This window comes from Petaurus breviceps, unplaced genomic scaffold (genome assembly GCF_028583685.1).
Source record: "Petaurus breviceps papuanus isolate PSGF00001 unplaced genomic scaffold, PetGlider_PUasm1.0 176, whole genome shotgun sequence".
NCBI lineage: Eukaryota > Metazoa > Chordata > Mammalia > Diprotodontia > Petauridae > Petaurus > Petaurus breviceps.
In genome coordinates this window covers 32,232,051-32,257,820 of record NW_027185771.1, presented here as the reverse complement: position 1 = coordinate 32,257,820, position 25,770 = coordinate 32,232,051, and the positions used below count along the sequence as shown (strand labels likewise).

Genomic DNA, 25,770 nt, shown 5'->3' with positions numbered 1-25,770 from the left:
TACAAATTAAATGTGCTTACCCAGGGAAAAAAACAATATTGTATAGATAATAAACTAACTCAACAAGTTTGATCATGAGTAACCACAATGCCAAAGGACTCATGATGAAACAGGTTATCCATCTGAAGGCAAAATATAGTGTGGATTGAAGCTTAATTTTTTTTTTTTTTTACTGTGTGTGTACTGGAACATGGCTAATGTGGAAATTTGTTTTGCATGAACACACACTTGTAATGGGTTTTATTTCTCTCGCCCTCTAAATGGTTTGGAGAGGGGCAAGAAACAACAGAAAATGTGAAACTGGAAAAAAAGGAATAAAGTATGTGTGCTGGGAGAAAAAAGTACAAAAAAGAACCTGTTCTGGGTGTTAGGAATACAAAAAGGTTGTTGCCCCAGAAAGCCGAACAGGCAAACACGTGGTCAGGTCTAGGGTGGAGGCGGAAAAAGCCCCACGTGGGAGGAGGAGCTTCACCTGAGTAGGGAAGGAAGCTGGGGATCCATGCCGGGCATAAGCGGCACCAGCCACATCCTGGAAGCTCCGTGGGTGGAGACAGGCTTTTCGGTGTGGTCTTGGTGTGCCCAGGGTCTGGCACAAAGCCTCATCCCCAAAGAAGGCTTAATAGCCTGGTAAGGAAAAAACCCCGCCATCTCCCAGCAGCAGGCTTGTTCTCTCCTAGGCATGCGCACAAACCTCCTAGGACCTCAGACCCCACTTCCGGAAATCCGGCCCTGTGACCCTACTTCCCTCAGGGTAGGGCGGAGCCCTCGATAGTGGTTGCCACGGAAACCTTAAGAGGCACCAAAGTGCTGCACCCTGAGGCTGTGGAGACACTTGAAGGAGAATGTCCGGAAGGGGCGGGAGGAAGTGGCTCTGACGTCTTTTCCGGTTTCTCTCTGCTGTCACTTGGGCAGCCTGACCTCATGGACTTGCTTTGTGTCTCCTCTGTCCTCCCTGTCCCGGACCCGGGAGCCGAGGCTCGTCCGGCCTTCGGCCCTCCCTCTGACCCAACGCCTCCAGCGGCCTCTCCCTGCTCCTGCCGCTCCCGGCGAGCTGAGCTGCCCCCAGCGATCGGGGGTCTGCGCTGAGCCGAGCCGGCTGCCGGGCCCTGCCCCAGGGGCCTTTGTGGGCGCGGGGCCGGGCGATTCTCTTGGCAGGTGCCTGGTCGGGCCCTTTCCTGGGCTAGTCGTCCCCCGCCGGCCCTTGAGCCTGTCTCGCTGCTCCCGGTCCGCGGGGAAGGAGAGCTCAGCGCAGCCCCGTGTTCTGCCTCCCCTGAGCCCCCGCCTGCCACGTCCTGGCCGGGTTCCCCGCGGTCCCTGCCCGGATTTAGGGCTGGAACCGCTAGTGCTCCCCTTGTGCCTGGTCCTTGAACCCCGACCCGGGGCCTGGGTTGTTCGTGAGTCCCCTCTGCAGGGGAAGTGGGTCGGGAGGGCTGGTTCTGCCCAGGTCTGGAAGGGGCGAGGTAGACTAATGCCTGTCTTAGCTCGTTTTTTTTTTGTTGTTTTTGCCAGTTCTGTCTTCTGAGCCCTCTGTCCTCCAAGACTGTGGGAATGGCCCCTGTATTCCTGACGGCGCCAGGCTGCAAAGTGAGTTCAGTTTGTTCTGGAAGAAATATTTCTTATCCTTGGCCTGGAAGCTAAGAAGTGGGGTCTGTCTTGTTTGAGCCCGGCGTGCAATCTCCTGGGGCTTTACTTTCCGTATTTGTCATTGGAGAGATTGGACTAAATGGTGTTCAAGGTCCTTCTCTGTATTTTTACATCTCTTTTGAAAGTAGAATTTAAAGCTAGAGAAGACCATAGTAATGAATCCAATTCCCTCATTTTAGAAATTACCGCCAAAAGTAAATAATTGTTATTTATGTAACATGTTAAGATTTACAAAATCCTTTCAGACAGATCTTTTGGTCCTTACAATGACCCTGTATATTGGTACTGCAAATATTCTCATTTTACAGTAGAGAATGGCTAGTAAGTGAGATTTGGGCCCAGATATTACTTACTCCAGTTCTGCATTTGATCCACAATGTCATGCTCTATATCTGAAGTCACACCTCTATCAAGTAGAAGAACCAACATTTTGTTATAGGTCTTCTGACTCCCCCAGCTTTTTTCGTGCTCTATAACATGCTGTCACTATGGATAATATAGGTATTCCATAGAGAATGTCTCTTCTACTTTGCTACTGATTTTTTCCTTTCAATACAAAGTTCACTTATTCAGATCCTCTGATTGCTAATTCCTGAGCTAAGTTTTTGTGGAGAAAAAAAAGCAAATATTGAAATCAGCATTCTAAGATTGCAAAGTACTTTCCTCACAGAAAGTGTAGGCAGTGCAAGCATTATTTCTTCATTTGACAGATGGGGAAACTGACAGAGCAATAATTTTCCCTAGATCAGTTAGTTAAGCAAGATTAGAATGCTTCAATTTATACTTTAAGTACTCTGTATTTAGAGAAGGAAGATAGTATCCAATCTAATGGTTTCTTAATTTTTCCTTCATAATAATATTTTTTTTTGCACATGAAGTAGTATTAAACTTACTGACTTTTTGTTGTGGGAAAGGCAGGGGAAAAATGACTAAGATAGAATTATTTGGTCTCTATTTCTGTGATTAAGTGTGGACCACAGGGTAATTGTAGAGACTAAAATAACTGAAAGCCAATTGTAATAATAAAAATCATTGTGTTTGACTCAAATTTACTGTTAAAAGTTCACCCTGTGAGAATGCCTATCCATGGAACTCTACTGGTAAGCTACAAGATTTCTTCAGTTGTTCAGGGAGCAAGTTGGTAGAGTGACTGGTGTTGTACATGGATCCAGAAGACTTGGGTTGCAGTCTTGCTTCTTAATACTATGTGACCTTTTTCAAGTCAGCTAACCTCTTTGGTCCTCAGTTTTCTCATCTATAAACTGGGAGAAAGTAATACACACACTGTATATCTCATGGGGTCTTTGCAAGGTTTAAAAGAGATAATTTATATAAGCCAGTTTTCAAAATGAAATACTATACAAATGTAGACGACCTGTGTGTAAATGGTGATGAGTCATCTAGGGGATAGACATGGTAAGCATGTTTGATTAGTCTGAAATGGTGCAAAAAGGAGAAAATGGCACTGGATAATGTTATCCAAGGGAAATTACATTCGATTGTTAGTGGAGGAAGCTTGTGTTGTTGCTTCTAATTGGAATCACTGATACTTGGATCATGATGACTAATGTTACTTTCTGTGTATTGTGAGACTGTTGATAGCAAATTATTAATTGAGCATTTGAGAGACATGTCTGATTCAGACATGTTCACTTAAGGAGATTATGGATGACAATGATTGTGGGTATGTGATTTAACCTTTCTTAGATTCAGTTTTCTAATCTGTAAAATGACAATAAATTCTTGCATTGTATCAAAGGGTTTTTGTGGAAAAACTACTTCATAAACCAAATACATACAGCATACATGTGAGCTACTACAGTTGTTTTTGCACACACTAAAAGGTACATAGTTGGTATTCAATATATATTTGACTTTTTGAATATATATTTCAACCATTTTTTAACATTCCTACCAAATTTATCACTCCATGAAGGTCCAGCAGGAATTGGTGACATTCAGAGATGTGGCTGTGGACTTTACCCAAGAGGAATGGGGAAATCTGGACCCTTCCCAGAGGGAGTTATACAAGGAAGTGATGCTGGAGAACTATAGGAACCTTGTTTTCTTGGGTAAGGAGACCTATGTCTTGTGTCTCTGATTCTTTCCGTAGTGGAGTCTTTCTTACTTCACTTAGTAAATTAATATTTTCTACGTGATAAACATTTAAGAGTCATTGTTTGACATGCAGAGACAAGTTTGCTAATCCTCTTGTGGCTGGCAGTGGTTTACTTTTGTTCTTTAATCTCAGGTAAAAGGTCCTTACTGTGTATAGCTAGTGTTGGGTACTAGTTGGTGTTACCTTTGAAGTTGTAGCCTTCCTATCCTCCGTCCTTCAGGTCAAAGATTCTCCCCTAAAGTTCCAGTGTAGATGTCTAAGAACAAGAAAGTTTCACCCTTTTAGTAGGAATGAATCAAATGTACTTTTATTTGTGTTGCAAATTACTGGGGTCTGACCTCCACCCATCTAAGGAAAACAAACTTCAGAGGTCTTCTGGACCCCCTTTGGGCATCCTTAATAGACCTCTTTACCCCAAATAGTGAATAGGAATAGGATAGGGGCTTTTGTTATCAACACTTTTCCATTTTCAATAAACAGGACTTACAGTTTGGAAACCAGATGAGATCTCCCACTTGAAAGAAGGGGAAGCACCCTGGGTGCAGGACAGAGACGTACCAACAACCGTAAGTCCAGGTGAGTCATTGAAAATCAGGCAAATGGGCGTCTTTGTGAACCACACTTTCACTGGTCTTTCAGGGGAAGCATCAGTTTTAGAGTTCTCCTTAAAGGTTTCTGCATCTCTGGAGCAGAGCTGAGCTCTGACAGCAAGAGCTATCAATAAGTCATTTTCCTGGTATCTGTTAGGGAAGAGTTTCCTTCAGTCAAAGAGCTTTCTCTTCTGTTTTTCCTTTAGAAGGTCATTTAATCCCTAACAACTATTTTTTACCTTAATTCCCTTCTAGTCATTTTTTTGGTGGTAAATTTTATTTAATTTTTATTGATAAATAAAAATCTGTTTTCTTTTCTTACTTCCTTACTCCCCTAGGATTGGTGAGGAGAACTCTTCTAGTAAATATGCATAATCAAGCAAAGCAAATTCCCTTGTTGTCCATGTCCTAAAAATCCATTTTGATTGTTCTTTTTTAAAAATTTGCGTACTAACTTGGGAATATCTAGGTGGCTTGGTGGATAGTACACTGGGAATACCACTGGGCTAGAGTTGGGAAGTCTTGAGTTCAAATCCACCCTTAGACAGTAGCTTTGTGACCCTGGGCAAGTCACATAACCTCTTTGCCTTAAGCTGCTGGAGAAGGAAATGGCCAACCATTCCAGTATCTTTACCAGCAAAACCCCATTGATAGCACTGGCAGACCCTGGACCATGGGGTCATGGAGAGTCAGTCACAAAGTGTCAGACATGACTGAACAAACAATACCAACTTGAACACATAGGCATAACACTTATTACATGTTTCCTCTGTATTAGACATTTTTTAAAGTTCTGAGGATACAAATTCAATTTAAAGAGCAATTAGCATTTTCAAAGAGTTTTCATTTTAGTGGAGGGAAGAAAATACGGAAGGGGGAACTGAAAAGCGTGAAGCAGAGAGAAGGTAGGTTATGTAGTCTTGACTAGAGAGAGACTAATGATTCAGGAAAGAAGGCCTCCAGTGTGGGGAAGGCTGTTGGAGAAGGAGTGAAGAAGATAAAACAATAACAAAAACACCCCATTTTCTGACATTATCCCTTTCTCATTTTTTTTTCTAAACAGTTTTTAGAATTATGTTTTTTTTTTTAATTTAGCTTTTTTTTTTTTTTTAAAGCAATCGGGGTTAAGTAACTTGCTCAAGGTTACATGGCCAGTTATTTCTGGGTGTGGTGCTGAGTATCTGAGCCCAGATTTGATCCCCAGGTCATCCCGACACTGGAGCCGGTATTCTTAATAATTTAGCTTTCTTTAGAGGGTATATTCTCAAATTGCTTTCTTTGATTTGCTTTACTAGGGACTAGTCTTTCCATTTTTGTATTATTAAAGAATCATAATTACAATGGTATAATAATAATAATAATCCATTTTTAATTAATTCACAATCTGTTTAGCCATTCACCAAGAGTTGGGAACATGGGCCCTTTTTGATCATGTTTTTGTTATAAATGAAATTTTAAGAGTGGGTAGATGGGGACAGAGAGAGAGAGAGAAAGAAAAAGAGACAGAGGGAAGGAAGGAGACAGAGATTATTTTTGTAATATTTAAATATGTTTGAAAATATATAGATTATTGGTGCATATGGAACTCATTATGACATATGAGATTCTTCTATCTCTGTGTTTCTACTCAGTTTTCTTGAGTTTTTTCTTGAGTAGTGATTCTCTTCCACAGTGTTCTGTAATCTTAGATTAGAGGCATCTCAAATGCAACATGTCCAAAATGGAACCACTCATATTTCTTCCAAAATTTATCCCCCTCCAAACTTCCCAAGTATATTCATGCTATACAATCTCTCCGGTCATGTAGCCTTTCAACTTCATAGTCATCCTTGACTTTCCTTTCTCCCTCAATCCTTTTATCCAGTCAGTTATCAAGTGTTACTGGTCTTATTTCTGCAGAATCTTTCTTATCTCTACTTTTTTCTCTGCTCACACAGTTGCTACCTTACTTTAGAATTTTATCACTTCTTTCTTGTCTCCTACTTTGTTTCTCTACAAGATATTGTGCTGTCTCATCTGTTCTCCATCCTACTGCCAAATTGATATTCCTGACATTCTTTTTATATGCCCCCTTCTCTTCTGGCATTGCAACCACCTAGGTACAGGCCTTTATCACTTCATGCCTAGATTATTGTGGTATTCTGCTAGTCTCTCCCCTGCCTCCTTCCTCAAGTCTATCCCTACTTTATTTCATCTTCCATTCAGTTGTCAAATTGATCTTCCTAAAGTCCAGGTCTAACCTTATCACCCTCTGCTCTTTGAAATACAGTGATTCCTTATTATCTCCAGGATCAAATATAAAATCTTTTGTTTTGGGTTTTAAAGTCTTTCACAACATAACCCTTTCCTACCTTTCTAATCATAGACTTTATTCTTTTCCACATGTTCCATGATCCAGTTAAACTGGCCAACTTGTTGTTCCTCACAAATGATACTCTGTTTCATGACTCTGAGCCTTTTTACTAGATTTCTTTGATGGCTGGAGCCTCCTCCTCTCCCCTCTGGCTTCCCATCCTCTAGGTCTCAGCTAAAGTCCCACCTTCTGCAAAGACCTTTGGTCATTCTTTAATCTTAGAAGCTTTATTCTGAGATTATATCCAGTTTATCCTGTCTGTAGCTTGTTTGTACACATGTATTTGTTTGCGTGGTATATCCCTCCTTAGACTATGAACTATTTGAAGACAGGGACTATTTCTGCCTTTCTTTATGTTTGTCACTTAGCGCAGTGGCGCATCATAGGTGCTTAGCAAGCACTTGTTTTTGACTTGGTTTTCTGGAGAATTTGCCATATCATCCCCCTTCCTTGGCCTTACTAAAGAATCTTCAATGACTCCTTATTACTGAATTTCCAAGTGAGAATGGAACTCATTGGCCATCCAGTTGAGCCCATAACCATAAAAAATTTTACCATTGCAGTGTATCTGATATGGTCATCTAGCCTTTTCTGGAAGACCTTCAACAAGGGCAGATTCATTACCCTGTAAGTCAACTTGCTCCACTTTTCTATTGCTTCCATTTTTAGGATATTTTTCTACATTTTCTCTAGGATAAAATAGAAACTGACAATTAAAGCTTCCTACAATTTGATTTCTACCTACTTTTTTAAACTTGTTTCATTATTCATTGGATTATATATTAGACCTGAAGGGAATCTTACAGGCCATCTAGTCCAATTGGCTCATTTTACAGATAAGGAGACTGAGATCCAGAGAGATAAAGTCAGTTGTCCAAGGTCATATACGTATTATATAACAATTTTTTTTTGGAGGGCAATTGGGGTTAACTGACTCGCCCAAGGACACAAAGCTAGTTTTTGTGTTAAGTGTCTGAGGCTGTATTTGAACTCAGGTCCTACTGACTCCAGGGCTTGTGCTCTATTAACTGCACCACCTAGGTACCCCTCACATACATATTAAATCACAGGTAAGATCTGAACCTCGGTCCTTTGACTCCAAATCCATTTCTTTTTCCACTAGATCACACTGCCCCCTTTTTCTGTCTCTATTTTCATTCTTTCACTCTTCTTAGAACCCTTGCCTTGCTGCAAATTACAGTTCAAATATCACCTCTTTTATTCGTTCCATCTGTTAGCACTCACCCTCTTTAATTATTTTGCATTATTTTGGTTTATGCCTTGTATTTTTTACCATCTTCCATCTCCATACCCAAATGTAATCTAGCTTTTTCACAGTGAGGGTTCCAGTTGGACACAGGTAAATCATGATTCATCTGAAGTAGTCTATATTACCTGTCAGATTTGAGACCTGAATATAGTACTATACAATTTGAGTTAGTGAAGTTTTGATACCCTTTCTATTTTGTTTATTTTGATAACATTTTTACTATGTTTGTTAATAGATCAAGAACCATGTTTTTATTATTTTTTGTTCTTTAAATCATTCACATAACTTTACATATTCTCTATAATAATGTTAAAATATGTACTTTTATTTGTCTCCAGTTAATGCCAGTATAGTCAGACCAGCAGTAGTATTCATCATGATCAGAGGTATTTGAAAGTTTTTTTTTTTACAGCTTTACTTTTTTTTTTTTCATAAATAAGAATGCTTTGCCAGAAGTATGTTGTGGCTACAATTACAAAATATGTTTTGTTTATGTGCTACTTTACTGATGGTATGGGATCATGGATCATAGATTTAAAACTAGAAGAATCCTCAGAAGCTATCTAATGTTAACCCTTCATTTTAGAGAGAAACTGAGGCTCAGAGAGGTTTTGTAACATGCCTAAGCTTATACATGTGGTGTCTGAGACAGGTTTTGAACCCAGGTCTTTTAAACTCCAGAAGCAGTGTTTTTTTCCACTGTAACTACAGCATGAAATTAATTATCTTGCTTAATATTTTTCTCTTCTTCTACTTTAAATCTTCTGGTCTTGTGTTGAATGATAAGAAGAAAGGAAGTCCTCATTTTTATATCCTTAAACATATTCAGAAAATCTTCTGTTGTTTGTCCATTACAATTAATGTTCCATCCTGATTTAAAATATTTATGTATTTTATCATGTTAAAATTTTCTATTTTATGCTGTTTTTTGCTTCCTGTATTTAAAAACAATTTAAATATTCATAGTTTCAAAAAATATTTAATGATATTTTGTTTTTCTCTCAGTTGTATTTTGCAGTTTATTTTCTCCTCATTCACAGAGAATCATAACTTAGAGTAAAAACGTTTTTTAAAAAACAACTCAGGAAACTGTAGCAACATATTAAAAAATCTGAAATTTTATTCAGTATTCTAAACCCATTGTCTTCCAACTTTGGGAAGTGGGAGGAGGCATCCCGTATGGAATGGTAGAGGAGAGATTGTTTCCTGTATTTTTACTTTGAGGCCAAGTTTAGTCATTGTAATTTTCTGGCCTCCATTTTTTATTACTTTGTTATTGTATTTTATATTTCCATTTGATTTGTTGTGTATTTTTTCATAGGTTAGCTTACTTTACTTAGTGTTAGTTCATATGTCTTTACATTCTTTCATGCAAATTCATATGGAAGAAACCAGTACTAAGGAGATATTGAAGATTAGTGAGAGAAAGATGTTAGATGATTATGGGGGCAATCTGTTTGATAAAAAGAGAAGAAATGGAATCAAGGGAATGTATAGCGAGATTGATTTTTAACCTTAGAAGAGCTACTTAAATTTCTCATTCACCCTGACAAAAATTAAGCCTTACAGTTAGATTTTCCTGTATCTGAATTTCACCTCCTTAATGAAATCTTTGAAATTAATCTGGCCTCTTCATCTCAAAAAGTTTCATTCTGATCACATTGTGGGAATTCAACCATGAATAGTAAATGTCTCCATTTATTTAAATCTTAAGTTATTTCTCTTAAAAATGTGTTATATTTATATTTGTATAAGTCTTCTCTTTGATTCCCTCAGATCATATTTTTAAAAGTAATTTTCGATAATATGTCTTTTATCTTTTTCTTCTGATTTTAGTAGTGTACAGATAATGTTGTATACACTTACATAGGTTTATTTTACATTTTGCTACTTTATTGATGCTATAGGATCTAAAGTTGAAAGGCACCACAAAGATATCTAGTCCAACTCCTTCCTTCATTTTTTTTTTTAAAGCAATAGGGGATAAGTAACTTGCTCAAGGTTACATGGCCAATTTTTTTTGGGTGTGGTGTTAAGTATCTGAGCTCGGATTTGACCCAGGTCATCCCTACACTGGAGCCGGTGCTCTTATTCGCTGAGCCACCTGGCCGCCCCACCTTCCTTCGTTTTTATAGGGTAGGAAGTTGAGATACATAGAGGTTAAAGTAACTTGCCCAAGTTCACGCTAGATGGTGATTACCAGAGGCAGGTTCTGAACCCTGGTCTAACTCCAAAACCAGCCTTTTTCCCTTTTACAGTGTAAAGTTAATCATCTTTATTAATTTGTTTCTCTTGTCTTCTTGCATGATATTGAGGAAAGGGGGCATCTTGAATGTCTCTTCTCTTAGTTGCAAATAAGTACTTTCTTTTCTCACTTTAAAGAGTGTTCCTTTCATGCCTAATTTTTACTAAATGTGTATTTAAACATTTTTTAAATGCTTAAAGTTTCAAAAAATTATATTGATATTTTGTTTTTGCATTAGCTGTTTTTCCTATTTATACCTCTATCCCCCTCAGAAAGCTATATCTTAAAGAATTTTTAAGTATCAGTAAAACACATGACAAATCTGAACTATTTCAAACCCATAGTCTCCGACCTGTGCTAAGAATGAAGACGTACTTTCTTGTATTTTTCCTTTGATCCCATGCTGGGTTGCTATACTTCTCATGGTATTCATTTTTTAAAAATAATTTTGTTGTTGTGCTTTCCATTTACATTGTTAGATTTACTGTATATTGTTTCCTCTTTCAGCTTACTTCACTTTTTCAGTTCATATGCCTTCTCATGCTTGTCTGTATTAAGCAAATTCAATATTCTTTTAAAAGCTAAGAAAGAGTGTATCCTGCTAAACTCCTTTTCAAAAAACAAAACAAAACCCACTATAGTCCCAACATTCAAACTAGAAAAAAGATGAAGCAAAAGAAGACAACTATGTACCTACATCATTAATAAATATTAAATTTTAAAAATTTAAATCATGGCCAAAAGGACCATAATAATATCCAAAAAATGATTCGCTGTGATGAAGTTGAAATTTGTGCCAAGGATGCAAGGATGGTTCACCATTAGGAAAACAATATAGCTAATCATATATACATATGCATATATATCATTCACTTAGTTCAGGGGAAAAAGTCAGCACCCTGAACTTCAGAAAATACAAACAGAAATTACAAGCAGACAAAAAATAAAGACGGAGAAAATAACACAATTAAACAGACAGGGCTTCTAGCTATCTCACCATTACATACATACAGTGTTATTTGCCAGAGAGAGAAGCACTGACATCTGGTTTTCAAAGCCAGTAGGCTCAATAGATACCCAGAGTCTTATCTGGCCAAAACATCCAACTCTTCCCATAAGTGAGCTCCAAAGCAAAACCTCACATCAGAGTCTATATAGCCTTTTTCAGGGTCAGAGGACATCACCACCTTTGTGATCCACTGCCTAATTACAAAGTAATAAAAGGTGTGGGCCTTCCTGAAACACAAGCCTTGCCCCATTTAAGCCCCTCCTGTTAGGTTCCATCTGAGGCCCATTAAGTGGCAGGGAAGATCTTCAAATTCCTTAGGCCTATTAAGGGGTAAGGAAGATCTTCAAATTCCCTAGGCCTATGAAGGGGCAGGGAAGATCTTCAAATTCCCTTACCATTACACTTTTCGACCTCATCTTACAAAAGAGGAACGGAGGCAAAGTTAAGTGGCTCACCTAGGGTCACTCAGCTAGTAAGTATCTGAGGCTGGATTTGAACTCAGAAAGATGAATTTTCCTGACTTCAGATCCAGTGCTCTACCCACTGTGCCACCTCACTGCCTCAAGTTGCTTTATAAAGTTAGACAAAAATTAGAACTTTTTTAAAGGAACAAAAGTTCCAAAAAATCTATGGGGAATTTTTTTAAAAGGAGAAATGAAAAGGGAAGAAATAGGAAGATATCATTTTCATCACCTTTTATGCAGTAGTCAGGAAAATCATTTAGTATTTGTTTAAAATTGCAGGAGTATTTCAGTGGAAAAGACTAGATATGGATGGATCAGGAACATCTGTTCTCAACAATCTAGTGTTAGATAAGTCTAAAAATAAAAATTACTTGAGAAAGAACTCACAATTGAACAACTTGAAAACCTGGAAGTAATTGAGCCAGAATTAGTTTTAGACTAACATCATACACAATACTACAGTAAGTTCAAAATTGATATACAACCTTATTATTACAGATCATAATTTAAAATAAAATTTAAAAGAATTAGATCAGGGACCTCTCACAGTGATGACTGGGAATGAAAACTTAAGCAACAGGGGCAGCTAGGTGGTACAATGAGTAGAGTGCCAGCCCCAGAGTCAGGAGGACCCAAGTTCAGTTCCAGCCTCAGACACTTAACACACACAAAAAACTAGCCATGTAACCTTGGACAAGTTACTTAACCCCGATTGACGTCCAAAAGGCAAAAAAAAAAAAAAAAACCCAAAAACTTAAGCAACAGAATAAGGCAATTCAAAACTAAACAATATAGCATTTCAACTACATGAAATTGAAAAATATTAGCATTAATAATCATAGCAATTAGGATAATAAGAGATACTGTTATATAGGAAAAACACTTGAATTTTATAGCTCTCATAATGGCATACTTTCTAAGGTATGTAGGGAACCTACACAAATGCCTTCCCTCAAAGGTTGAATGGTTAAAGGATATGAAAAAAACTTTTCTCAAATGACAGAGTACTATGAACAGTATCAGATATTTCTTCAAAACTCTAATAAAAATAATGCAAATCAAAAGAACTTATGCTCAGAAAGTATGTAAAAGATAGAGATCCTAACCCAAAGGGAAACTGAATAAGCAATAATTGAACTTCCAAATGCAATACAAAACCTGACATAACCTTATATAACAAAACCTTAACATAACCTAACAATCCACCTGGTCCTGATCATTTTAGAAGTGTTTAGTTAAATATTTAAAAGCAGTGTGTACCATATGTAAGTAAATATGTAGAGGTAGAGAAAGAAAGGCATCATGCTAAATTTCTTTTACCAAACACATAAGGTCTTTATACCAATTCTAGGATGAGATAAAGTAAAGAAATAAAGATAAATATCCTGATGAATATCAATTCAAAAATATTATTAAAAATTTAACATAAGGCTATAGTATATACAAAATAAACATAGACAATTTTTTCATGGTGAAGAAGTCAGAAGACAGTATTTATTCTACTTTCAGATTTAACAGGGAATATCTACATTTTTACTTCTTTCAGATTGGGAAACTAGACCTGAAACCAAGGAGCTAACTCATAAAAAACTGAGAAGGAATGTTTCCCATATTTCTAAATTGGAAGAGTCCTGGGAATATTATGTAGGATTGGAAGGACTGCAGAAGAACCATGAGGAGATATATTCTAGGCAAGTAAAAAAAAAAAGCTACTCAAAGGAAAACTCCAAACATATGATGCAACTTTCTTGCTAAATTCTATCCATTTACTTTAGTTGGTGTCCATAAATAAAAATACCTCCATAAATATGTATTAATAGGACTTCATACAATTTTCAGGCTTAAAGAAATAAAAATTAAGGAATATAAAATGTATTCAGTTTATAATTCCTATATTTTCAATAGCTTAGAAACCTATTGGGTAGAAACTTTATAATGTAATGCATATAAAGTAAACCTACAACCATAATTCATCAATTATTTTTCATCACAGAATTACTACTGGAGAAAATCTCCATAAAAGTCATGAATATATAGAAGCCATCTGGAGTACACACCTTGTTGAATGTCAGACAATTCCTAGTAGAAAAAAGTTTTATGGACATAATGATTATGGGAAAGGCTTCCATTCCAGCTCATTTCTTGCCCAACACCAGACCCTGCATACTGGAGAGAGGCCTAATGAATCTGGAAAGGCCTTCTGCTGGTATTCAGAATCTACCCAACATGAGAGACTTCATATTGGAGAGAAGCCTTATGAATATCATGTATGTCCAATAGAATTCTCCTATAGCCAGTACCTTAACAACCATCAGAAAATTCATAATACAGAGAAGCCTTATGAATGTAATTATTGTGGGAGGGCCTTCCGTTGGAGATCACAGTTAACTGCACATCAGAGAATTCATACTGGAGAGAAACCTTATGAATGTAACTATTGTGGGAAGGCCTTCTGTAGGAGATCACAGGTAACTGTCCATCAGAGAATTCATACTGGAGAGAAACCTTATAAGTGTAATGAGTGTGGGAAGCAATTTCGCCATAGTACAGAGCTAAATCTACATCGGAGAATTCATGCTACAGAGAAGTCTTACAAATATAACAATTATGTGAAGGACTACAGCCAAAATTCAGACTTTATACTACATCAGAAAATTCCTACTGGAGAGAATCCCTATGAATGTAACTATTGTGGGAAGGACTTCCATCAGAGTTCACAGTTAACCCGACATCAGAGAATTCACACTGGAGAAAAGCCTTATGAGTGTAATTATTGTGGGAAGGCCTTTCGCCAGAGTTCACATTTAACTCGACATCAGAGAATTCATACTGGAGAAAAGCCTTACAAGTGTAAGGATTGTGGGAAAGGCTTTCACCAACGTTCAGAGTTAATCCCACATCAGAGAATTCATACTGGAGAGAAGCCTTATGAATGTAACTGTTGTGGGAAGGCCTTCCATCGGAGTTCTCAATTGACTCGACATCAAAGAATTCATACTGGAGAGAAACCTTACAAGTGTAACTATTGTGGAAAGGCTTTCCACCAGAGTTCACAGTTAACTCTTCATCAAAGAATTCATACAGGAGAGAAGCCTTACAAATGTAAAGATTGTGAGAAAGCCTTCCACCGGAGTTCAGAATTAACTCTACATCAAAGGATTCATACTGGAGATAAGCCTTATAAATGTAAGGATTGTGGGAAGGCTTACAATCGGAATTCAGAGTTAACTTTACATCAAAGAATTCATACTGGAGAGAAGCCTTATGAATGTAAACACTGTGCAAAAACCTTCCGCCAAAGTTCACATTTAAATCGACATCAGAGAATTCATACAGGAGAGAAACCTTATAAATGTAACTATTGTGGGAAAGCCTTCCGCAACAAAGAACATCTTATTATACATCACAGACTTCATACTGGAACCTTGTAAATGTCATGAATGTGGGAAAGTTTTCTAGAAGAGTTTACAATTAATTCTACATCAGAGAATTCATACTGGAGAGAAGCAATAAATATATACTGATTGTAGGAAAACCTATACCCAGAATTCATGGTTACCTAACATGAGAGATTTCATCCTGTAGAGAAGAAACATCAAAGAATTTATTCAACAGGCCTTACACAAGAGATAACATTTAACTTGGCAACAGAGAATTCATACTGGACAGAAGAGTTATGAAGGTAATTTTTGTGGGAAGTCCTTTCATATCAAAATATACCTTACTTTACAGAGATGTCACACTGAGGAAGAACCTTTTAAATGAATGTGGGAAAATCTTCCATGAGACTTCCGAATTAATATTAAATAAATTCATACTGAAGAAAAGCCTCAATGTAGTGATTGGAGAAAGGCCTCTGATTAGAGTTTAGAGGTAATTGACATCAGAGAATTAATACTAGAGAAAGGCTTATAAATCTAAGTAAGTATTCTGGAAAGATTTTTTTTTTTGGTCTTTTTGGAGGTGGGAAGGCTGGGCAATTGGGGTTAAGTGACTTGCCCAAGGTCACACAGCTAGTAAATGTTAAGTGTCTGAGGCCATATTTGAATTCAGGTCCTCCTGACTCCAGAGGCAGTGACCTTATTAAAGAACATCTTACTCTACATCAGCAACTTCATTTGAGGGAGAAATCTTATAAACATAATGGATGTGGCAACAGGTCTTCTGGTTCTCACAGTGGATTGTACTATGAATTAAAGTAAAGCAGCACCTTAAAGTGTATTTATTGAAAAAAGGCCTTCTGTTGAACCACATAGCCTGCTGAACACCAAGGAATTCATACTGAGAAAAACTCTACTAGCACAATGATTTGTGGAAAAGCCTTTTGGCTGACTCAACATCAGAATTCCTACAGGAGAGAAAACTTATGAATCTGGAAAGACTTTCCTGGATAGCACATACTTCATGGAACATTAGGGAATTCATGTTAGGGAGAAGTCTTTTGAATTTAATGATTGTGGGAAGGTTTTATATTGATATTTCATACCTTAATCAAATTCAGAAAACATAACTGAGAGAAGCCTAATAAATGCTGTGAATATGGAAAGAATTTCTTCTGGATCTTAATTTATTCAATATCAGATCTGAAGTGATATTTTATAATTGAAATTAACTGTGGAAAGATATTCCCCAACAACACATGTCTTAGCAAATATCAGAAATCTCACCCTCAAGAATGTAATATAATGATTGGAGGAAAGCCTTCCATGAAAGTAAAACCCTTATTCAGCATTGAAGCTCTTATACTGGAGAAAACCTTCATGAAGATAGAACCTGATGAATATAATTACTTTGAGAAAACTTTCACTTTATTCAGTTGAGCTGAGTCATGACAAAATTGGGTTTAACAAGAAGAAATGTTTAGAAGAGTGCATTATGGGGGACAGTCTCATGTCTGAGAGAAAGCAAGTAGAACAGTGTGATAAGATCAATATCTACTAGGATTTTTGTTCTCAAGTAAGTTAAGCTAGTTCTTTTCCTAAAAGGTAAAGAAAGTGTCCCTATGACTTGATTGGCCCAGGGAGCTAAGGCTGAAATAGTCCAGTTAATTGAAATAGTTTCCTGCTGGCATCAAACCATGTTGAAGTGACTTTCTCTTCAGCTAACGTTAAAAAAAAAAACCCATTCATGTTGACTCTGGCTCTTCAGACTCCCAAGGCCACTGTAGTGTTCACATACTTGTCTGCTGACCTGGCTCATTTCTATAAGGAGATGAAGAATGCCCAAACAACTGCTGCATTCTTATTAAGTATCCTTTTTATGCTATGGCTTATTAAATGTTCTTTTATTAACTGTTGAATGATATGAATATCTCTTTTCATTCCAATATTGGAGTTATACTACCATCTTGAATCCAACTCAATGTCATAACATTTAGTTACATTGACATTTAGTCAATAGTATAGTGAGTACAGGAAAAGGCTTACAGGAAAGGTACATTCATTACAAGATCTATCCTTCCCTCATTGTTTTGAACTGCCTTAGAGAACTTGAGATGCCAGAAAAAAATTGCACGTGAACTGGCTCAGCACATTGCACAGAAAGAGACAAGAGTTTCACATTTTTAAAAACTACAATGAGACAAGAAGCTCCTAAAGCTGCGAATAAATAGTATAAGTGGAAAGGGTGCTACTGTTGAGGTCAGGGATAGACTTTAGAAAGGAGTTCACAGGCAGGTGATGAGAAGTATGTTTTTTGAACAAGAAATTTTACTGGAAAATTTGCTATATCCTGAAATCAGTGTTGTATGATTGTAAATGAGGATGAAACTTAAAAATTGGAGGTAAAAAAATCATGAACTTCTCCTCTTACTCTTGTTCTCCTCCCTTAAAAAAAAAAAAAAGCTTTATTCCATAGAGAATGTAGGGTGGGAGGACATTCATCACCGAGGAACGAGGAAAGTTGCACAAGAAGCTTAAACAGCAATCTGATGAGATGCTAAAGTGAGGGTGTAATTCATTAGGGCCACTTCGGGTATCCACGTTAGTCCCATGAGTTTGGCAAGTTGAAAGAGGATTTAATTTTCCTGAGCCAGTTAAATCAGTTGTTAGACTTTCCTTTGTCCCTTTTTAGGTAGCTTAGCTGGGGAGTAATAAATAATTGACCCCATGAAAGTGAATTCCCATTGCAGCCATTTCCCTTACATTGGGGGGAAAGTGGGAGTTGGTCCTAAATGAAAGGGGTGTGATAAATTGGATCTATATGCCTCCCCCCCACTAGCTTGTCATGCTCTATGATCATGAGTTGGGGCAATTAGATCCTGCCTCCAAGTGAGTGTATTCCAAATAATATCATGCTTTAGCTGTAGATCTCCTTCCCCACAATCATGGAGATCAGTAGATAAATTTGACTTGGATGTCAGGAAAATGGCCAGGACACATAAATGCTGTCATTACAAATAGGTGCTCTCAGAATGGTGAAGGAGGCACAAAGCCCAACTTTTCACTCATTAAGTAGAGTGTGATGGGTGATATTCTCTCTTGGATCTTTGAGTGTGGTTATTAAAAGAGTTGATAAGAAAGCAAATGATTGTCAGCCTATAGGGATGCTGGTAAAACTGGAAATATGACAGAGGGGCAAGTAAGCCATTTAGCCCCATCTGAACCTGATGAATCTCCTAAAGCCCGAACCCCCTAAAGGATACAAGGGGCTGCTTGATAGTGGCAGCCACATTACTTATACCAAGGAAGACCCAGATGTCTACCCCCAATTTCCACTGGTAGACCACCAAGTGAAGAGATACCAAGTTCTTAGGAAGCCGTATGTGTACTGGCTCTTTTGGTTATCATGGGTAGGGCCAAATAGAAACTCTTGAAGTTGCACTCTAGCATCTCATGTCATTAACACCAAATATTGCCCTCCTTCACTGTAGCGTGGGGTGGAAAAGGAGTAGTAAAAATTTCCTCTCTAATGATAGAGATGAAGGAAGCTAGATTACTTTGCTTTACCAATACCCCTGTGTAACTCATGAGGAAGGCAGATGGCTCCTGATGCTTTGTAGTGGACAATAGGAAGCTAAACAAAATTGTCATGTTCATTTCACTGTAACTATTCCTGAACTGCCAATGTGGTGGGCCAGGCAGTCTAAATCAAGGATGAATGGTACAGGATTATCAACCTCCACAACACTTTTTTCTCTTCCATGGCTGATACTACTAAGGAGCAGTTGGTTTTCACTTGGGAAGGAGTCCAGTTGTCTTCACCATCCTTCTCTAGAACTCTCCTTCATATGACCACATTCTGGTGGGCAGAGACTTGAAAGAGGCTTGCTTCCCTACCTGAGGGCATCTATGTCTACCACTGAATTGATGACATATGATTGATCAGACTGGATGAGAACCTACATCAGATATATGCCCATATGAGGGAAAAATGTTGGGCAATAAAACCTAAGAAAATGCATTGTCCATCCTCATTAGAATTTTGGAGACTACAGTCAATGGGAAGAATCCAAAAGGTTTAGAATATTCTGGGACAAGGTACCTAGACTTGCTTCCCCATGATGTGTTATAGAGAATTTAGCTCACAGTAGCTAGAGTATAGAACCTGGAGTCAGAAAGACTGAGTTCAAATTCTTAGATACTGTGTGACCTTGGACAAGTCATTCAACTTCTCTCAGCCTGTTTCCTTGTGTAAAATGGGGATAATATAATAGCACCAACTTCACAAGTTAGGTGTGAGAATCATTGAAAACAAGGTTGCTGAAATCATCAAATGTAGTTTATTGTCCTGGAACCAGTAGGATCAAGATTAACAAAGTGAGTATGTGTAGGAAGGTACCCCCCAGTCACACTTAGTTCTGTGTTTGTATGCAAAGGATAATGTGTTTTGTTTTTGTTTTTGTTTTTTTTTAAACAATTAACTCAGTGTAGTATAGATAAATTATATTTCCAACTCCATTATTTCATGTAAGTTTTATTCCACATAATAGGCTTCAATGATATGTTTCAGAACACAGTATAATTAGTTAATGGAATTTTATTAGCAACTGCTTGGTTCAACAGAATCAAATGAAAATATGTAAAGTGCTCTTTAAACCTTAAGACATTTAGCTTACTATCAATAATAAGCTGGCTTATTGGGTTCTTGAAGACTATCCCTTCTTACCCCATTCCCTGATGTTCTCTCTTTATGGAATTAACTGCAAGCTCACCTCTTTCGGATGGGACTCAGACCAAACTTCTGCCCTCAAAGACCTAAGCCAGCCTATACTGCAGTCTCCTCACTAAACTCTTAGTTTAGTGGATCCCCATGCTTTTGGAAGTCCCTGTTCTTTTTTTTTTTTTTTTTAAAGCAATCGGGGTTAAATAACTTGCTCAAGGTTACACGGCCAGTTATTTCTGGGTGTGATACTGAGTATCTGAGCCCGGACTCAATCCAGGTCATCCCGACACTGGAGCCGGCACTCTTACTCGCTGAGCCACCTGGCTGCCCCTAAGCAATTGGGGTTAAGTAACTTGCTCAAGGTTACACGGCCAGGTGTTTCTGGGTGGGTGCTAAGTGTCTGAGCCTGGGATTCGATCCCCAGGTCTTCTCAACACTGGAGCCGGTGCTCTTACTCGCTGTGCTACCTGGCCGCCCCGGAAGTCCCTGTTCTTAAAGACCTGGTAAAATGGACTTTGGCAGACGCCTTTTGGGTGATGAAAATATTTGAAAGCTCTCCAAAGTGTCCATTTTTTTAATGTCACTTTTGAAAAGTTGTTTGCCTGAGCTCTAGTTGCTACTGAATAGGTGTTCAGAGTCATATCGTCACTCTGTTCATAGAGTTGGGTTATCTTGAGGTGGGTGATATAAAAAGGCCCTTCTTACAAGATGGGTAAAGCATTAGAAGCTCCTGTCATTAAACCAGAATGGTGTATTAAAAATTGCTCTTGTATAGGTCCCATGTATATTAGTACACATGACAAACAGATTGTGGCCTCAGGATCCTTGAGATCAAATCTAGAGGGCTCCCACTTCTGTGGATCTAGCTCCTGAGCAATTATTTTGCCTATTTTACTTATAGCTAGTCCTTCCTAAAAGCAAGTCGTACACAGCTGGATTTCACTGGCCTTAGGGAATGGGCATCCTGTTAAGTTCTCATAGGTTAAGTTGCAGGTAGCATGGTTGGCAAGTGAAAGAGCATTGAGGTCAGATAAGATCATCATATGCACTGATTCCCGGATGGTGGCCATGGGTCTGGCTAAGTGTGTATGGTCTTCGAAAAAATGGGACAGGACAATAAAAGGATCTCCACCAGGAAATCCTCAGGAACTATGAAGGAGTTTTACAAATGCCTCCCACCATAGGTAAGATTGTGGAAGTGTGTTAGCACTGGCCAGGGATATATGCCTTCTGCTGAACCAGGCAACAAAATTGAAGCCATAATGAGAATGACGGACATTGGCAAGTGATTCTGTTGCCAATCTGGACATAGGGCCATTATGTTATGTATTATGCTGGATGAGGAATCATTTGATCCTCCTAAGGAGAATGCAACTGTTCTTATACATCTCCTCTCCCTAGGTCAGTATCCATTTCTACCTAACCCCCATTACCCTTAACCTGTCCCCAACTAGCAAACTGATTCTTACCTCATCGTAGAGTTTGTCCCTGGCTGATTAGATTGGCATCTCCCAGAAACAATGTCCAACATGATTCAGTGTCAGCCTAAGAGGGGGGAAGGCTTTCTGGTTCAGCAGTTTCTAGGATCAAGCTTACATAAATGTATCCAATAAGGATAGGGTGCTTTTGGACATAATTCCAATGGACCAGTTCTTCTGTCCTTCCTTTTTTGATGGCACAGGGTAGCTCCAGGTCTTTAAGGTCCTTGTCTCCTCAGAGGGCTCCACATACCCTAGGGAAATAGCTCATGTGCTTCTCAATTGATAGTTTTCCTTTCTTCTTGTATAGTATAAGAAAGGGCTTGGAGAACTAAAGGGTGGTGTTCTTGAGGGGTGCCTTGCTTTTTTTGTTTTGTTTTTTGCTTTTTGGAGGGGGGAAGGCAGGGCAGTTGGGGTTAAGTGACTTGCCCAGTGTCACATGGCTAGTAAGTGTTAAGTATCTGAGAGCAGATTTGAACTCAGGTCCTCCTGACTCCAGGGCTGGTGCTCTATTCACTGCACCACCTACCTGCCCCCCTGCCTCCTTTTTTTGAAAGCACAAAATAGGTGAATCATAAAACTATTGTATTGTGCGATAAAATTAACTATTATAAATGTATAATGTAACACAGAAGAAAGGGAATCCTTTAACTGATAACAGTGGCAAATCTGAGATTCTGGGTTAAGGTGGGGAGTCTTTACCCAATACTTTTGAAAGAAGAAGCTAGCCCCTTAGTAGAGGTCAATAGAGGTAAGAGACAAGATTTTGGTATTTCTCAAATGTGCCTCCTAGAGAAGAGGGTATCATGGATGGTGGTCCATGGAAGAGAGGGCATGATAGTACAGGACAAATATTAACACTGTTACTAGGACAGACCAAATATAAGATGGCAGTGGCCTCTTAATTACCTTATTGCAGTTGATTCTGAAATGTGATTTTTAAAAATTTATTTAGTTTCAGTTTTCAGCATTTACCTTTATAAGATTTTAAGTTCTAAAATTTCCCTTCTCTCTCCCCTCACCCATCCCCAAGATGGCATGTAATCTGATATAGGTTTTACATGTACAATCATATTAAATATAATTCCACATTAGTCATGTTGTAAAGAAGAATCAGAACCAAAGGGAAAAACAATGAGAAAGAAAAAATAAACTTTTTAGAAAATAGTATGCTTCAATCTGCATTCAGACTTCATAAATAAAGAAATCTAATTGTGGATAGCATTTTACATCATGAGTCTTTTAGAACTGTCTTAGATCATTGCATTGCTGAGAACTAAATCTATCAAAGTTGGTCAACAATGTTATTGTTACTGTATACAATGTTCTCCTGGTTCTGCTCACTTTGTTTAGCATCAGTTCATATAATTCAAGGTTTTCCTGAAATCTGCCTGCTCATCATTTCTTATGGAATAGTATTCCATTACATTCACATACCACAACTTGTTCAGTCATTCCCTAATTGATGGGCATCCCCTCAATTTATAGTTCTTTGCCACCACAAAAAGATCTCCTATAAGTATTTTTGGAAATGTGGATCCTTGTCCCATTTTTATGACCTCTTTGGGATACAAACGTAGATATTGCTGGATCAAAGGGTATGCACAGTTTTATAGCCTTTTGGGCATAGCTCCAAATTGCTCTCCACAATTATTGGATCAGTTCACAACTCCACCAACAATGCATTAGTGTTCCAACATTTATCATTTTCCTGTTTTCTCATGTTAGCCAATCTTTTAGATATGACATAGTACCTCACATTTTTAAATTTGCATTTCTCTAATTAGTAGTGATTTAGAGCATTTTTTCATATGACTATAGATAGCTTTAATTTCTTCATCTGAAAACTGCCTGTTCATATCCTTTGACCATTAGGGAATGACTTGTATTCTTATAAATTTGACTCACTTTCATATATATTTTAGAAATGAGATCTTTTTTTTTTTTTTAAGCAATTGGGGTTAAGTAACTTGCTCAAGGTTACACGGCCAGTTATTTCTGGGTGTGGTGCTGAGCGTCTGAGCCTGGGATTCGATCTCCAGGTCGTCCCAACACTGGAACCGGTGCTCTTACTCGCTGAGCCACCTGGCCACCCCTAAGCAATTGGGGTTAAGTAACTTGCTCAAGGTTACACGGCCAGGTGTTTCTGGGTGGGTGCTAAGCGTCTGAGCCTGGGATTCGATCTCCAGGTCTTCTCAACACTGGAGCCGGTGCTCTTACTTGCTGTGCTAAGAAATGAGATCTTTATCAGAGATACTGGCTATAAAAATTGTTTCCTAGCTTTCTGCTTCTCTTCTAATCTTGGTTGCATTGACTTTGTTTGTGCAAAGCCTTTTAAATTTAATATCATCAAAATTATCCACTTACCATTTCATAATGTTTTCTGTCTTGTTTGGTCATAAATTATTCCCTTTTCCATAGATCTGACAGGTAAACTATGCCTTGCTCTCCTAATTTGCTTATCATATCACCTTTTATGTCTAAATAATGTACCCATTTTGACCTTATCTTGGTATACAGTCTAAGATGTCGACCTATCCCTAATGTCTGCCATACTATTTTCTAGTTTTCCCAGCAGTTTTTGTCAAATAGTGAGTTCTTATCTCTGAATCTGGAGTCTTTGGATATATCAAACAATAGATTACTGTAATCATTGACTACTGTGTCTTGTGTACCTAACCTATTCCACTTATCCATACTATTTCTTAGGCCAGTACCAAACAGTTTTGATGATTGCTGCTGTATAATATGGTTTTAGACCTGGTACAACCAGGTCAACTTCTTTTCATAAAATGTGATTTTTTTTAAAAAGTGACTTTCAGAGTTATCATCTGTGCAATGGCCATGATGTTCCTAGTGCTTCTTTTTTATTCACTGTCAGCATTACACCAGGAAAAGAGAAGAGATTCCAGAGAAGAACCTTGGAATGGATGTCATGGGTGAAGAGTGACCAAGTAAGAATAAGAAAAAGCAATCAAACAGGAAGAGAACCAAGCAAGAATAGTGTCAAGATAACCCAAAGAAAAGAGTGTCCAGGAGAGAGCCATATATAGTGTGCAATGATACAGAAAAGTCAAGAAAGAACAATTCAAGTGGGTGATGACTTGTTAGTTATGTTGTATAGGTATTTTGGTTAAGTATGAGCTGGACCAGATGGCCACTGAGCTCCTTTTCAATGCTATAATTCTGTGTGAGAAGTCCTACAAATGTATTGTTGGCTAATATTCCTGATTTTTTTTTACCATTTAAAAATTATAAATTTAACCATCAAGACTGATCAAAATTTAAAATAAGTATAAAATCTTAATGTTAGTATTATAAATATAAATCCTCAGTGTTTGTAAAAATGAAACCATACAAATTAACAAACAACATAAATGATGTTTTTGTTGTTTTTATCCCCTTTCAGGAATTTATGAAGCTATGTTGTCTTCAACTTTATATTCCAGTTTTGTACCTCATTGATTGTCCACTTGCAGTGTCTGTCCTGAGTGGTCGTCTGTCTAATTTTATATTACAGCCTGGAAAGTTCTTTGTCAATTTAGTTTTTCCCATTTGGACAACTCGACCAAAATCTTGTGGGATTATGTGTCTGATTTAGAAGTCTCTGGATTGTTCTGAGATTTGACATAATAAAAACAGGAGCATCTGAAGGACCTTGCCATCTATTAGAGTTCATATGTATTTCATACATAAATGTTATATATGTGTGTGTGTATGTATATGTGTATACACATACATACATACATACATATAGATGGGGCTGCATTCAGTGCCTGCATAATTCTTGTTTTGCAGCTCTTGGCTTTGTATCATTTTATGAAAGCTATTTCATATTTCTCACTATTGATGATACATTTATATTATGTTAATATATAATAAGGAGGTCCTAATATGGTGGTATAGGAAGGGACTTTTTTCCCCTTTTTATTAGTTTTGGTATAGTGCCCTCATAATGGAGATGTTGAATTGAAATGTATAATCAGAGTTGTAACTCATAAATTCCCATATTTCCCCACAGCCTCTACATATTTTAATTTTATAATAATTGATCATATTTTTGATGTTCTAATGAAAGTAAGGTGAAATTTTAAAGCTGTCTTGATTTGCCTAACTCTGGCTATTTCTTTCCTTAATAACTGCCTTCTCATATTCTTTGATATTTACTCTATTGGGAAGTATGTTAGGTTATTCTTAGTACAGTAGATATTCTTTAGCAAATCTGAATTTTAGGACTTTATCCAGTATTTTTCTGCAAATACATTTCCTCAATCTATTATCTTTTAATTACTGAGCTTTTGCTTTCCAGTATAGAAAATCTTCATATCTTTATGCAGTTAAAAAATCACATAAGCACGAATATAATTTTATCAGTTTTCTAAATATTCAACCTTTATTCCTCACCTTTCAAGACAGGAATTTTCTGAGTATTGGCCATTCTCATGATTTCCTCTCTCTCTCTCTCTCTCTCTCTCTCTGTCTGTCTCTCTCTGTC

At 37.7% G+C, this 25,770-nt stretch overlaps 1 protein-coding gene across 1 annotated transcript in view; it reads left to right on the top strand.

The window, feature by feature from the left end:
• The first annotated feature begins 236 nt into the window (after positions 1 to 236).
• Positions 237 to 25,770, top strand: part of LOC138159489 (zinc finger protein 420-like) — a 67,681-nt gene continuing 42,147 nt past the window's right edge. Inside the window, exons 1-7 of the mRNA XM_069085861.1 lie at positions 237 to 627; positions 1,510 to 1,584; positions 3,581 to 3,716; positions 4,244 to 4,339; positions 8,315 to 8,362; positions 13,241 to 13,385; positions 13,688 to 15,121. Of these exons, the coding sequence (XP_068941962.1) occupies positions 1,549 to 1,584; positions 3,581 to 3,716; positions 4,244 to 4,339; positions 8,315 to 8,362; positions 13,241 to 13,385; positions 13,688 to 15,121 (1,895 nt within the window). The 5' untranslated portion in view covers positions 237 to 627; positions 1,510 to 1,548. The remainder of the gene's footprint in view (positions 628 to 1,509; positions 1,585 to 3,580; positions 3,717 to 4,243; positions 4,340 to 8,314; positions 8,363 to 13,240; positions 13,386 to 13,687; positions 15,122 to 25,770) is intronic.